The sequence below is a fragment of the Oryzias latipes genome, chromosome 1 (assembly GCF_002234675.1).
Source record: "Oryzias latipes chromosome 1, ASM223467v1".
Taxonomy (NCBI): Eukaryota; Metazoa; Chordata; class Actinopteri; order Beloniformes; family Adrianichthyidae; genus Oryzias; species Oryzias latipes.
Window position 1 is genome coordinate 11,010,216 of NC_019859.2, and position 15,939 is coordinate 11,026,154.

At 40.1% G+C, this 15,939-nt stretch overlaps 1 protein-coding gene across 5 annotated transcripts in view; it reads left to right on the forward strand.

Annotated features, from left to right (window-relative positions):
- The first annotated feature begins 434 nt into the window (after positions 1 to 434).
- Positions 435 to 15,939, forward strand: part of LOC101157754 (RNA binding protein fox-1 homolog 2) — a 52,165-nt gene continuing 36,660 nt past the window's right edge. For 3 of the 5 annotated variants that reach the window (XR_002873415.1, XM_023955900.1, XM_023955909.1), the window contains exons 1-2: positions 435 to 1,450; positions 12,670 to 12,720. Coding sequence is in view for 4 of the 5 variants with exons in the window: in XM_023955900.1 (XP_023811668.1) it covers positions 1,199 to 1,450; positions 12,670 to 12,720 (303 nt within the window). In the remaining variant the exon portion in view is untranslated. The remainder of the gene's footprint in view (positions 1,451 to 12,669; positions 12,721 to 15,939) is intronic. The other 2 variants (XM_023955893.1, XM_023955902.1) reach the window with 2 other exon arrangements.

Here is a 15,939-nt window from a genome sequence, read left to right on the forward strand (position 1 = left end):
ACCACTGGGTGTCATCCAAGAAATAAAAATGCCAAAGGAGAACGAGGCTCTCTATCCGGCGTGACTCACAGCTGGCTCGTGTGGGGACGTCAGGCCTGTCTGCTTCAGCTTTCAGTTGTGCTGCAGGAAAAAAAAGCTCTAAAACTTTGAGGGATTTTGGTGAATCTGCGCACAAAAACCGGACAGGTGCGCACGCAGCGGACAGTTTTTACGCCCCCCCCCCTTACTTTCCCTCCCCAAAACACGCACACCTCCCTTTCTGTGAGGCGCATGGAAGCACTGCGGCACACTGCGTGTCTCTGCTGCGCTGCATGGCCGCCTGCCTCAGCGCGCAAAGGGAAAGAAGCGGAAGATAGGAGGAGGGGAATGACTACAGCAAGAGAGTAGGAGGAGAAGGGAGGAGGAAGAATGAGGAGGGAGGGAGGGAGGGAGGGAGGGAGGACAGTTTCCTTTCTGTAACACGCTTACATGAACACACCACCGGGAAAGAGGGAAGAAAATAATCGAGAAGGAAGGAAACACAGCACCCCTTTCGTCCGCCTGCGCGTCCATCCATTTGGTTGGTTGTTTTATTTTTCCAAGAGGGGTGCGCACTCCCCCCCCCCCCTTCTCTCTCTCTATTTTGCGCAGACTTGCGGACTAATATGGAAAGACAGAGCTCCCGGTGAGGATTGGCTTTCAGTGAACCTCTTTCTGTGGTACAAGCTAATAGGAAGGGGAAAAAAGGCGAAAGGGAAGACATGTTGGGGGGCTGCTCGTCTTGAGCTGCCGTTGCGTTGCGCTCTCTTGGAACGGGGCGAATGGAGGCTGACCGGGTTGCTCAGGAGCCATTATTGCGCGCGCAGTTTGTTTAATTGGTTTTGTTATGGTCAGAAATAAGGTAGGCCTCTGAGGAAGCCCTGCAGTAAATAAATACACAGTCAGCGGAGCAGGGGGTGGGGGGACCTTTGGTTTGAAAGTAACCTGATCTTTTATGGACAGAATTGTTTTGGGAAGAATACCAAAAGGAGAATATATATTTTGGTCTTTTAGGGGAGCGATCCTAAAGGCAGAATTATACAAAGGCCTAGTTTACGCGTGAACTTGGCACTTAAAGACGCTTTCCTGAATCCTCCACCGCCTGGATTTGAGCACAGAGGGTGATCTCCGAATTATTTTTTTTCTTGCCTGGAACGTCAGCACAAATAGGGTTTTTCCAATGTTGATGTCGAACGACGTTGCTTCAATTATGCTGCCCGTGTCCCGGGCGCTCATGGACCGGGACAGAGAGCTGGACACCATGCCAGGGGTGCATCCCAACGCGGGCGGCGCTCCTGCAGCCGTCCGGGGCATGAAGCGCGGGGACCCGGAACCAGACGCGCAGACGGCGGCCGCGCTGGTGGACTCCAGCGGGGCAGAGTGCAAGCGCCCCCGCATCGACGGCTCGGGAGGGCTCGGCGAGGTCGGCCAGGTGAGGAGCAGGGGACACGATTCCACACGGTGCCTTTAGTCTGAACTCAACCAAGTATGGCAAGCATAAGGCATCATAAATCACTACACGTTTCGGGGTCCCCCCCCCGTGATTTATGATCTATTTTGCTTGCCATCTAGGCTCCATACGTGCGTGTCATGTGTGCGCACTGCAGCAAAAGGGCCTTTCCTATAGAACAAAAGCTCAGGCCTCTTCATCACCTAATGTGCAGGAAATATCACTGCTTTCATTCACTCATGACACTGTATTCTGATAGTAAATGATGGCAGATACTGCTTTATGACAAGTAATTACTTTATCCTGTAACCAGAAGCGCCATCTTCATTCCATTAAACTGCAAACTTTGCTTTATTTGGAAGACCCACAATGCATCTGAATCAGAATGTAAACAATCTATTTTCTTGTAGTCCGAATTAAATTGGGTTTAACAAAGTGGAGCCATGTTTGGCAAAACTTAAGTTCCTATCTGCTCAGTTCATTTCACAAAAATGGAATAAATGTAGCCATCCCTACTATTTTCTAAGACTTTTTTTGCACCAGTGCTTTCTCACTGAATTGACATTTTGTGCCCCATAGCCATCCAGAAAGGGTCATATCCTCTTAATGGAGCATCACGGGATCACGCTGAGGATGTCATTAGACTGGATTATTTAGAGCAAAGTACTCCTGTAGAAGACAGAAAGCTACATCTCTGTTGCTGAAAGAGGCAGTAATGGAGTTGAAGTGGCCTGTTTGCTCCTGCTTGTAAAGCTAAATGGCTGGCTGTGCCATCCTCACGCTGTCTGGGAGTGCTGACAGACAGCCTCTGAAATGTAATGCACTTAGAAAAAACCGCCTGCGTGTGTGTGTGAGAGGCTTCGATCAATCGCTTCAGCCTTTAAAACGTATTGAACTGAGCGGACAGTCCGGAAATGAGAGTGGGGAAACGCACTCCCCTCCCAATTCAAATCTCTCAGTTAGGAACAGATTTGCCCTATCAGTGGCAGCAAAGAGGCTTTGTTTCCAGCTTATTGGATCACATCTTGCACTGATGGGGGATTCGAAATACCGTTATTCAGGGCAAAAACATGGAACACATGTAGAAACCCAAATGTTGATTAAAAAAAATAATATATATATATTTTTAGCAAAGGAGTATCTGCAATAATTGGGGGTGGAGGACCTCAGTCTAAAGATTGGATTGGGTTGGAAATGGTTTATTTCAAGCAATCAAAGCAGAATTTATTCAAAGATATAGCAAACATAGGATAACTAGTCATAAACATTGATTGGAAAATACACATGTTTAAATACACTAGTAAATAGTTCAGTTATTACTCTTAAATATAAATAAACAAACTTGCTCTTTTGCATATAGACACAATCTATTATATACTGAGATATTGTCAAAAGGAGTTGAGTAGATTGCTTGAAAGGGAGGCGGAGGAAGCGACCGTATCTAATCCCACCCCTGGTCTGTTTTACTTTTGAATTTTTTTCATTTTTCCTTACCTAAATGATCAGTATCCAGTTCTTAACTTCTGATCAGTCATTTATACTATACCAATCAATACAGATTCAGGTCAGGTCAGGAGGATTTTCAAACTGTGCTGATTGGTGCTGTGATGGTGTTTTGATTGGCAGGGTGTAAAGGCTCACCTAACCAATCCAAACAAACTGAAAATGAGGCTCGGTGTTTTTTCTGTAGTACGAATTATTCAAGTTATAAACTGGCCAATCAGATGCTTCAGTAAAAGTAGGTGTTAGTTCCCATCTCCCATACTGATCATTGGAAACAGATTTTGTGGGGCGTGCTTTCAAGTGGTCGGGGTGTGGACTTCCAAAAAGCTCACTCCTGATTGGCAAAAGTGGTTGCCATAGAAACAATGACTCAAACCAACCCGGACCAATCACTGCTTACTGACGTCGTCTGCCTCCAACATGGCGTCTTTCCTATCGTGAAAAAATGGGGTCCAGTTTTGTTATACAGTCAATGATCTAAACTTCATGATGTTTGTTGGTTGCTCAAAAAAAAACACGCAATAATGCACAGCAAAACGTTATTTTATAGCTTCTATTGATCTCTAACAAATTCTTTAAAAACTATAAAATTCTGCAATACGCCAAACTATTCTAAATATAAGAATTAGAAACCAGGATGTTAACCTGTGAAGATCCAGTTAAATCATTTGGTTGGTAACTTCAACGATGCTCTGCAGCAAAACTAGTTTAGTGGTCTTTTTAAAGCCACTTTCTGAGAAATGTTAATATATCTGAAGAGGAGCGCTCCTGCAAAACCCATTTCCAGAACAGGAAAATATTACAGCTGGCAGTTTTTATGACCCTTAGAGGATCCCTACAAGAACTTTAATTAAAAAAAAAAACTCCATTAAACTTTATTGCTAGCATTACGCCGACAGTTGAACCCTGACCTGCATGTGAAGGCAGCGCGGTGGGGTGTGGTTACGATACAGAACAAATCTTTTGGCAGCGCTGCAGCCGTTTGATGGGATCTTTTCCCATTTGGTTATTGACGCAGCAGTGTTTCTCATGATTGTGTGTTGTCAGCACAGCGCCAAGGCAGGAAATAGTCCTCTGTGTTTGGCTCTGCAAAGCCTGAGGAGAGAAAAGGAGGGTGTGTAAATCGTTGCAGCGTTGAAGGACAGAAAATGTCAGTCAACACAAAAAAAAGGAAATTTGCAGAAGAATTGAAATACAATGTGCAGAGGGCTCATAATCCAGTAGATTGGATTTTAAATTAAAAACCTACTCAGCAGCTTCACACCACGTGATCCCTCTATTTGTATTCCTGTGCAGCACCAGGGGAAGTCCTTTTTTTCTGGATGACATGGGTTCATTACAACCCCACACATTCCCAGCTCCAGTCAGATTATAGTGAGAGGAAGTTGTCTGCTTTAATATCCATCTGACTTGCTGCTGACGCTCCTTGTTTTGTTGTCGCTCTGCGTACAAACCGGGGACCTCTGGAACCCAATAAGGCTCTGGCCTGGGGTGATGGGGCAGAGGAAAAATGACTTGACTAAGACATTACTGTAGTTGGATCACCTCTCCATGCTTTTATCCCAGCTCTTGGACCACAGTGGAGTGAAAATGTCAAAAAGACAAATGTGCTCCTGCAGTCAGCTGAGAATATTTGTTTGTTTAGGCTCAATATTTTTGTGTGATATATTGCTGGCAGAAATCTCCGGACTGATTTGTGCTTAAGAACAGAGCCATTTGTGTAGATCTTCTGCTTCTGGGAGGAGTTAATCAGTTGTTCACTGCAGACTTTGTGGATCTTTCCATTCCGCTCTGAAGTGTCATCATTCCCACTCATTTGAAAGGAGTAACAGACTTATAATTGGTTAGGAATATCAAGTCCTTGCATCTTTACTAGCTTTCTGTTTGCCAACGTGCTTTAAAAAAAAGGAAACAGTGCTAGTCGATATGACATTACATTTGTGGATGATAAAAAATTGTGTATCTCGCTATTTCTTTTATTTCTAACCTAGTTTTATTAATTATTAAAGCAAATATGATCAGTGTTGTCTTGTAACTTATCATCCTTGTAACTAGTCATCCACAAAATGGTTTCGCCTCATGATGCTGTTTAATGTTCTTTGATTCTGACTCGTGTAAGTTTGCAATATGCTTTACGTTATTTAAATCATTAGTGCCGAACGATATAGAAGCAGCTGACTGGCGTCTATACACAACACTAAAAAGGGCCTTTACCATGCCATTCTTAAGCCTTTTATTGTAAAGAATATTCATGTATATGATAATATATAACCTTTGGCACCCAAAAGAACCATTTTTTAAATTAAATAGTAGTTATTTTCGCCAGCTTTTTTCCTACAAAGAAGTAAAACGACTCCATCTCTGAGGCATCGGCTTTTTTGGGTGCCACCTATTTCTTGACGTCAATCCTTGGCAGCTTGTCTGCGTTTCGCCCACAAAAACAAAAAACATCCAAACGTTTGCAAAGACGGATGTGCGTATTGTGCAGTGATCGGCAAAAGTGGGATCACTGCTGGTTCCGCAGAAAAAGTGGGTGTGTATGTTAGTCTGAAAGGGCCGTACTGGCAGCGCAGACACTTCCTGGAAGAGGCTGTTCCTCACTGGTCTGTCAGCTCGTTTTTGTGGGTTGGGGTGGCTGGTGGGGTTTCTTTTCGTGAGGCATGAAGATCCTAATACACTTAAAAGCTCAAAGTTGATTTAGCATGATAGCCCTGTAAAGTATTGCATATCGGCGCAAAGTTGCTTTTCTCTGCGTCAGAATATGTTGAAATACATTAATTGCAGGTGAAGATTTACGGTAGTTTAAAGAGAGTGTGCTTTTGCTGTCGCCGGTGACATCTTACTATGCATATTATAAGTTTATTTAAGTGAAAATAAAGAAGAATAAAAATAAATTTTTCACATTTTTCTCACAAGTGCTGAAAGATTTAGAAGCAGATTTGCACCGATGATCGACCTGCAAAGTTGCTTTTGTGTCCGAATCCATTGGAATTATGTTAATTGTGTAAAAAGTCAAGGGTTAAAATACCTCAAAGAGCGTTTTTTATTTTGCCATCACCGGTGACGTTTATGGTGTTAAAGGGGTTTTAAACGGAGTTCTGTTCAACCCTGATGTTTACTTTAGACACTTTATATTGGTTTGTAAGCTTTGCGTTACAGATTTCACATAACTTAAAAATAGTTTTTTATATTGCTGAACTTTAGTGCAAAAATGTCTTGCTTCTTCTCAGAAATCTGAAATGGCTGGGCACTCTTAAAGATTACAACAACAAAAAACTTTACCAATTCAGTTTAAATATATTTAATTTTGATAAAAATGTGAAAACGTCTACGTCCACGTTTTCGTTTAATACATTTATTTTGCTGCACTAAATTGGGACCATTCAGGTTAATGTCACTTTAAAGTACAGGTGGAGAAAAGTAAGGACTGACATTTTCGTCAAACTTCTCTTTGTCAAACTGGAAACATACTTTATTGTGTTATATTATGTTATACTTCATAATAATCCATATGATTTTGTGTTTCATATCACTCAGCACTAAAGTAAAGCTTTGAAGACTGTGGGACAAAATTTGACCAATAAATAATAATGTGTATCAATTTTAGCAAAAGATGAGGGAAAAAAGAGTTGTAGGAAGATATAGTAATATCACGACTTACCTAAAAATCTATTAATTAAAAAAATAATTTAGGCTGCATTAAGTTAAAAAAAAAAAAAGTTTGAATATAACTTTTGTCCAATATTCCAAATATATCCAGAAAAATTGGTTGGTATTAGATTAAATGTATTTCATTCACTTGAGGTTTTTGCAAAATATACTATTTATCAGTAGGACTTGCATTGCATACCTACTTATGCACTCCTTCAGACCCGGATTTTACTGCTTGGTGTTGATTTTTCTTCCTGTGATGCTTTTGGATCTTTTAATTTTGCAGTACATTAGGCAGAACACGAATCACAGGTCGGCAGACTCTGGTGCAGAGTCGAGCTGTGTCCTCCTGATAAACTGTTTGGAAGTGGATCTGCATCAGAAGGTTGTTTTTTAAAAATAATTCTTGCAATCTCACCTCACTATGAGCGGACTCAGTATTTATTTTTACCAAAGGAAGAAATTTGAACTCAAAATATGAAGTAATAGTTAAGAAGTTAAAACGAATGTTAAAACTAGTGCTAATGCAAACACCTGTTCAGTGGTTGGCGGTGTTTAATCCTCCTGTTTGCTGTGAGTCACATCATGGCTTGTCTACATTACCAAGATCTGGTTTTTATTTGTTCTTATTTTGTCAGATATTGTTTGATTTTCAGTGTAAAGTTGCAGATTGTTGTACATTTACCAGTATTTATACATCTGTCAAGCAGCCCAACTCTCCTTCTGTTGCAGACACAGACAGATCTGTGTGAAAGGTATTTGTTGCAATCCCAATGACCTCATTCTTTTTGTTTCGTCTATTCAAGGACTGATAGAAGTGGCACCATGATTTCTCTGTCATGTTTTGATCTCATTAGCACAACAATACGTTTCTTGGATCCATGGAACAACGCCATGGTGCACCTTTGCAGGAACGGGAACCATTGGAGCAACCAAATAATCCAAATTTTGGGGTGAAATGGACTTTTGTTGGATTTTTTTGTTTTATGAAAATCAATTTCAAAATGGTATCTTGAAATATGTCTAAAATAAATCTTTTTTATGTATTTAGCCATAGCACTCAGCTTTACTTCGGAGCCCTTCATGACGGCTGTGGTCTTCAGGTTAATTGCAGTCCTTGTTAAATGTTTCTGATAAAACAGAATCGTTTTTAGATGTCAAATGTAGGATGACATGCTCAGGTGATGTATTGGCTTTATTTAGAGCTGAAGTTATTCATTTCTGTCTTGGGTAAATGTTGGTTGCTAAAGTTATTAAATGTTACAAAACCAATTCCTCTTAGATAGTTGGAATTAGCAAAACATACTTTCAACTGAAAAACAGTTTTTTTCCAACAAAGTTTTTGTCTGCTCCCAATTCACAAAGATTTGAATAAAGAAATACTCACAAATGCAATTTTGAGCTTAATGTTCTTCGTAGATGTCCTCCATGAGAAAAATGTTAATAAAACTTGTGAAAAACACCAAAAACACAATTTATTAGAGTGGGTCTTTAATTTTCCTCCCCTTAGATAGTTATAATATACTTGGTGTTGTGGAAGAGAAAAATGTTTTAGACAAAACTATAAATATGAGGGTTTAAAAAAAAAAATCCATTAGGCACTAATGTACTTAATGTAACACCCCCCCCCCCGGTGGTTATTTGGAGAACTGCATCTATTTACGTTTTCCTACAGTTCAGACCAGCTTCAATTTGGAAGTCAAAGGATTACAAATGAAATGTTTTTGCCATGAATGCCAATTAAATTTAGACACAGAAGTTTCCTTTTTTTCTTTTAAAAAAAAAGGAATTAATGATGGATGATGAAAAAAATTCCAGTACATTTTGTTTTGCTCTGATTGAGCAGCCCCCTAATGGATTAAAGCAGAGGATTGTCGTTTTAACCTGTGGCTCTTTGCTGCACGCCTGTCTTTACTTTCATGTGTCTCCACTGCTTCATTATGTTTGGAAAATATGGCGCGCTCTAAGTCATTACAAGTAAATATTCTCTTTTGTTCCAAATACACTGGTGGTAAAAAAAAAAATCAATATTTTATTTTAAGAGCAGTGCTGCTGATTTGGCAGCTGATGCTGCTGTGTGATTTTTTTTTTTTTTTTTTTTTTTCCCCCCCGCCTTTTATTCCAAAGCTGTCAAGCAGTTTCAAAAATCCACTTTGACTGTCGCTGACATCCAGCTGAGGAAGCACGCCTGGGTTTACTGCGGAGAGTCCAAGGAAAGAAAATAAACTTCCGACTGTCTAGTTGACTGTTTGGAGAGGTAGCACATAAGTGCTCTGTTGAAGGAATGGATTCCCATCCTCCTTAGTGTACACAGTGGCCTGCTTTGCAGTTGGCTATGACTGTCAGTGCAGTGAAATGTGGCTTCTCTCCACCTCCTCCTCCTCAGAAGAGCAGCTGTCCCAAGGCACGATAGGAATAGACGCAAGGCTTGTGACCAAATTAGATTTCACACAACAGTTGCACATTCACACACCTGCCCAAACCTGTCATGTTTTTAGAAGTACTCAGGTTGGTTGGTTTGTGTGTGTTGCCCCACAAATGCATCCAGTCTTCCTCTCCATGCTTTTTGCCTTATGTTAACATATGGTCCTCTTCTAACCTTCTCCTGACTGCTCAGTGTTTCCCCAGGAGTTTCCTTTCCTGGTTTCAGGCTCTTTCAGATTAAATACCGAACATTTTCAGCTTTATTTAGTTCAGTTTGGTTTCACACTTGAACTGCAAACATTGTTAGAACAGCTTTTGCACTGCACCCTAAAGCTCTGACCGTCAAGAAAACTAAAACATTAAAGACAAACAGATTAGTCTTCTGACTTCATCTATCAATCCTAAATTCTTCCATGTGTTCCCATGAGATACCTTCAACTTTTCTGTAATTCACTTTAAAAAAGTGTGTTTTTCTTCCCCCATTCATGGAAATGTCCAATGATTTAATCACTTACCATAATTTACACACTATAGGCCAGGGCGCACTGTCAATGAATTGTCTACTTTTGAAATGGTCATTTATGAGGCGCACCGAACTATAACTATACATTAATCGAGACAAAGATAAATCCGTCAGTCAGACTTTATTAACTGTGTTCACAGTAACTCTAGAACTTGTTTGTAACACGTTACACCTTACTACTTTTTTTTGCAATTCAAATTGTACCGAGACAGACAGGTTGTCGTGTATTGTTACACAACTGACATCATAATGTACTTGTATGATGCACTGTGCCGTTCTCGAGTCCAGATTGGTTCTTTGGCACAACTCTCAAGCTTTCCGTGACCGATTGAGAGCGATCACAGCAACTTACCTGTACTTTTGGATCAAACCAAATGATCTTCTTCAGGGGGAGCAGAATTATGTTGTCTGGTCTCCACCGGAGTTAACCGAAATTAAGCAGACCATCTGGGGACCAAACGGTCCAGTGTGAAAGCGTAAAAACCAGTACAACACTCCCAGACAGGTATCAATTGGACTCCGTTTACCCCCAGCGATAAATAGATGCCAAATGATTAACTATGTGACACACAGAATCTCACTGGTCTCTCTTCTAAAGTTCAACTGAGTGTAATATGTGGTGAGTAGAACACCTCCACGCCGCCTCCCTTTCATCCTTTTAAGCTCCTTAAGGAAATAAAGCACATGACTCTGCTCATGTATGAGTCACTGTGTCTTTGCTCTCTTCTTCGCCTTTCCATTTTTGAAAGCTGTCAGCTTTTGTATCGCCATGCAGGTCCTAATTCAGCCTCGCACAAAATTCAATCCAGATGTTTATTTTAGCCACCCCCTTTGCTCTGACGCAGCACGCTGCTCCATAAATGTCATTTCATTTTCTCTCTTTTTTTTTTTTTTTTTTTTAGCGTTATTTTGTTCCTCTATACCTGCAGTGGATTTTGTTCAAGAGTTTGTCCTCGTTACAAAGCTACAGAGTTACAGAGCTTTATACGTTATTCATGTTATTCAAGCCTCTAAGAGGTAATTCATTATTTAAAGCTTCTACCTCCCAAAGCAAGTTCACTAAGTACATTTTTGGCTCTGAGATAGACTCACAGAGTCTGTATTTTTCAATCACGAAGGCGCTTCCTGCTCCCTCCTCCTCGCTGCCTCTCTACCATTTGGATGTGTTGTGCTCGGTTTTGGTATAACGGCCTCATGGGGTCCAGAGAGAAAGATGGCTACAGTCTTAATCAGGCGAACTCAAGCTGCGAAGCACACAGAGCAAAGTGGTTCCCCCCAGGGATGAAGCAGACGAGGGACATTGGTTCCAGATGAAAGGAAGATCACAAGGGAAGGGCAGGGAGAAGGGGGAGGAGCAGAGTTGTTTTCTAATCTTGAGATATGAAGTCGGAGCCGTACAAATCTTTTTTTTTTTTTTTTTCTCCTTATCAAAGTGTGTCTTATTGGTGGTGAAAGAGGTCTTTTAATAGAACACATTAGCATAAAACCCGGAACACAACGTTATGGACATGAATAAAGTTGGCTGCGAAGTCTTTTAGGGTAACAGTGTCTGATTCCTGATTCATTTTTGGAATTTATTTCTCTTTATTTCTCCTAGTTTCTTACCAGAGGTTGGATGATGCCTGCCTTTTTTTCCTTTTTCCAGCCCACTACACAGCTGGAGATGGCATCGGGAAGCATGATCGCGTTTCACACTCACATCCAGTGACACTCCTGACCTATTTGTGATTTAAAAGCCATAACAACACTTTGACAAAAAAAACCTACCTAAAACCCGTCTTTCATCTACCGCTCACACGAGCTCCCTTTGACCCCATTATCACGTCTTTACAAGCTTACAAAAGATCCACTGGGTGGAAAAGGCAAGGGGAGGGCACTGACTTGGGAGATAGCAGCATGGATGTGGTGCGGCTGATTTGATTAGGAGTCAGAAACATAACTGAAAGGGAGCTGATTGAGTGAGAAGAGATGAAAATATGAGAAGTCTTTAAACCTGCAAAGGCCTCCACTTAAAAGAATTGACAGAATATGCCATTTTTGGGGGGAATTGAGATCTTTTTAAAACCTTCTGAAATCCACAAAAACGTTTAGAATATCATGGATGAGAAATAGATGGTATCACGTTTTTTTCTTCTTCTCTCACAATAGTGTTAGTTTGAAGCTACATTCGCATCAGCTATGTTCTTGAACTCGTGGTGTTCACACTGGACTGTCACTACCTCATACTAGCGCATGTACCTACTGTTGGAAATGGAGACTTGGTGCAAAAAGTGGTGCAAATCTTGCTCCAGGCTTTAAACCAACACATGAAAGACTTGGTGTCATGTAATTCCAGCCGGGCACAAACCGCAATCATTACTTTCTCCGCCATGATCAATTTTCAAACGGTTAGCATTTCCTAGATTTAAAGGGGACATCCAAAAGTCGCTACCAAATCCAAGTCAAATACCAAATAGCTGCGCGGTTTGTGTGTAGTGCCCCGAAAACACTCGTAGAAATTTACGTAGTGACGCGTGAACGTGACAGTTTTGAACGTGTATTCACAATATCTTTGACTCCCAAATGTTTTAGAAATAATCCAAAACCCCGAAACATGCGTTTGCATAGACTTAACACTGGAAATGGTTGCTTGAACGTGTGTTACCGAGGGTGGTGTGAACGTAGCCCAAGATGCAAGAATATTCACGTGTGTGTTCAGGGGGGAAAAAAAAACCCCACTTTATTTAAGCCACTGTATCAAATTTGATCCATACATGGTCTGACTGTATTAACAAGAATTAATTATCAACACATTTTGAATTCTTTCAACACAGCAAGTAGTCATTTACAAAAATGAGTAACAATGGATGAGTTGTTCTCAACATACGTGCTTTTGCACATGCTTTTACAATTTCATGGAATCAGCCATTTTGAAATGAGCAGGAAAAGCCCTACTACTGCCCCCTAGTGGAAGGATTTAGGAAAGTTGGGATCATGCTAATTAGTCAGTGGTCTTATAAATACCTGTATCAAATATGGTACATATGGTTATATAAAGTTAAGTTGTTTTTTATTTTTACAGATTTGCATGCTTTGTTGACATAATTTGTTTGTCTTTCAGAACAACGACCCATTGACTCTTGGTTACCACGGATACCAGGCTCACAGTCAGGTAAGGCAATACAATCCTATTGTGTGAGTGATAACATTTTTATCTGGTGTTGAATTGGACAAAACTGTATTTCTTTGAACCACAAGGTGGAGGTGTACTGTATATTTATTCTAATGGTTACCTAGAGAAAGCCTCTCTCTGCCACTTTTCCTTTCTTCACTGTCCATCCTGCTCTCAATAACAGTTATCATTTATTGTGTTTTTTTAAACACAATTCCTGCCCACCAAAGCAAAGTGCTGAAAAAAATCGGCTGATTGTGTTAGTGTGTGTAAATATGCAATCTGTTTGCTTGTCTTTGTATTAGCTAGCTGATTGTGTTATTAGACTGCTCAGTTTATGTGGTTAATCCTTAGATCATCCTCCTCTCATCCACTCATCCTTTACCCATAATCCCCTCGCTTCCCGCGATGCTCGGCAACCTTTGGCTGCTTATCTGCTCTGTATCTGTCGGAGGGGTTTCCGTTTGCTGCAATAAAGGAGCATTTCTCTGTGTGGGTTATTCCACTAAGTGGATGCCGGTGAAGCCTTGAGGACAATTAGACACTTTCATTTCATTGTGCGATGGTAAAGCTTTGAGTTGTCTAAACAAGGACTGAAGGGTTGCTCATGAAGTTCCTGTTTGTGTAGATAATCTCACGGCGGGGTAGAGGAAAGTCAAGCTCAGGATTTCTTCAGGGCCTTTGAGGTGTGAAATGACCAGGGAAAAAAAAATGGGGCGGAGATGGGAAGAAAACAATGCAGAGCCGTTCACAACACCAATGTGCTAAACTGTCAACAGAAGTGCGAGAGTGATGCGATCAAAGGCTCCCCAAAGGAAGAGCCTGGAGAGCAGCGAGAGCTCGGCGTGAGGAGCAGGAGACAAGCCCTTTGCAGAAGAAAACCCACTCAACTTCCGTAGCACTTTTCTTTTTATATGTATAAAGCTGTCAAAGTTTGGAATCATGGCAAAACTTTTGATCATTATATAGTAAACTTCAGGTTATTTTTCTTCTGGTGTTGAGAGACTCAAATAAATGGTTTTCAGCTGGTCAATGAGATGTAACACAGCACGATGGAAATTTACAAATTATTACTATTGAGTCAATTTATACAAATACTAAATATCTGATATTTTTTAAGCTTTCTGATTTCCAAGTGACATGTGTATGGGATAATCCGATGTCCTTTATTTAGAATTTAGAATTAACGTATTTTTCAGACTATAAGGCTAACTGGATTATAGGGTGCACTAAGCGAACCAGAACGGTCAGATAATATGGTTTTATTACACCACCCAGAATTCCTAGAGGAGCCAAGAGGCAGGTGATTGGTCAGAGGGGTTGATGGGAAGTTCTACTTATGAACCGTGTTATTCATTTATCTGAAAAAAGCACCTTTTGCATAGAGTGCAACAGGACAGATAAGTCAAACTTTATTCACAATAACTCAACATTGTTTAGTTGTAACACATAACATATAAAACTAAAACACTTGCTTTTATAGTTCGTTGTGGACGTATGTATGAATCTACAGTCGCTGTCAATCTACAGTCAATCTACAGTCCTCCTGATTGCAGGAGCTATAACGCTCCAACAATAACCCTGAAAGCAATGACAGACTTTCATGAATGAAGTCATTGTGAAGTGGAATCCTAAATCCCAGTTTTAGGATTTGGTGGAATCCAATGTGTTCTGCAGTTCTGCTTTTGCTCACGTTGCTCACTGCTGCATAATCTGGGTTTTGTTACAATTTAAGCTTGAAAATGTCTTTAAATTCCATTGGTGAAATGGTCATTTTTTATATTATTTTTTAAATATTGTTACTTAAAAAGAAAAAGAAAAAGTGTATTTAATTAAGTACCCCTCCAATCATCTTTTGATCTATTTTAAAAGCCCTCTGAGTGGTCTGTTAATCTTGATTATGCCGTTTTTAGGGTTAGGGTTGTGGGTGGGACCGTAAGTGTGGAGCAATCCCGTCCCCCCTTCCCTTCACCATTGCTGAGAGCTCTCTGTTTATGGAGCAGTGAGCTTTCTACATAACAAAACAATCTTTTTCTAAATTGCATTGTTTTCGTCCGCACTAGATTTAAATCAACATGAATAAAGAAATATTCAGAAATGGAATTTTGAGCTTAATTTTCTTTATAAATGTCCTCCCTTAGAAAAATGTCACAAGAACATGTTAAAAATACCCAAAACACAATTTGCAACGCAGTTTATTTTTTTTTAGTGAAATAATTAGGTATAAACTGGTACTATTAAAACAAAAAAAACCTCATTAGATTGTCATGTTTAAGCTGCATCAATTTATTGATTTATATAACATCACATATATCACACTGAATATATGTATGCTTCTGAACAATTATTCAGACTGTAGCATCAAGAATATTCTAACAAGTCAACTAAACTCTTTATCACTTCAAATCACGAATTCCGTTGAATTCTTCATTCTGCGTCTCTTTGGAACAATTCCACCAAGCTCGGTGTAAGACTGAGTGGTGCATCTTCTTTTGCGTTGCTGTCAGTAGCAAATACTGCAAACACACCTACAGTGCCCTCTAGTGGTTTGTGTTATTTCTTTCTTTTTTTTCTTTTTTTTTGCAAATCAGACAAGTCGCAACTGAGAATAAGTTTCACCCCCGGCCAAACTATGCCAAAAACGTAATTTATGCTCCGAAAAATATAGTAAATTGTGTATTTACACAGAAAAATCCTTTATTTTACTTTCAAAAAGTAAAATAAAGTTGTTCATATGAATTGAGTTTATCTGAGTATTGAAGTTTTATTTAGTTTTTTTAGCAGAAAGCTGTTAAGAAAAATAAGGATGTTTCATGGAAACAAGACAGAATTTATTATCTACTGACCATATCAGGCATCAGAGCTCAAAATTAAACCAATCACAATCTTTCACCAACAGCACTGCCGGTCAAGTTTGTTGCGATGCGGAAATGTTGTTGAAGGAAAATAGTTTGGGTTTGCGTACAATTATGTCTGTCAAATGAGTTGTGCTCCATGTTTTATTGACCGTTTCAATGAAAACATGAATGACAGAGCTGATATTCATTCCATCTCTTGAACAGTTCACAAGGTCAGCTTTAGGTGTTGAGCTGGTAACGCAACAGTACAGGGGGATCCGTTGGTTTGATAAAGGGTACCCCTGATGTAAACCTGGTAGTACAGAGAATACAGCCTTGTATTTCGTGTTTTCTGGAGTATAGGTCGCAACAGAGTATAAGT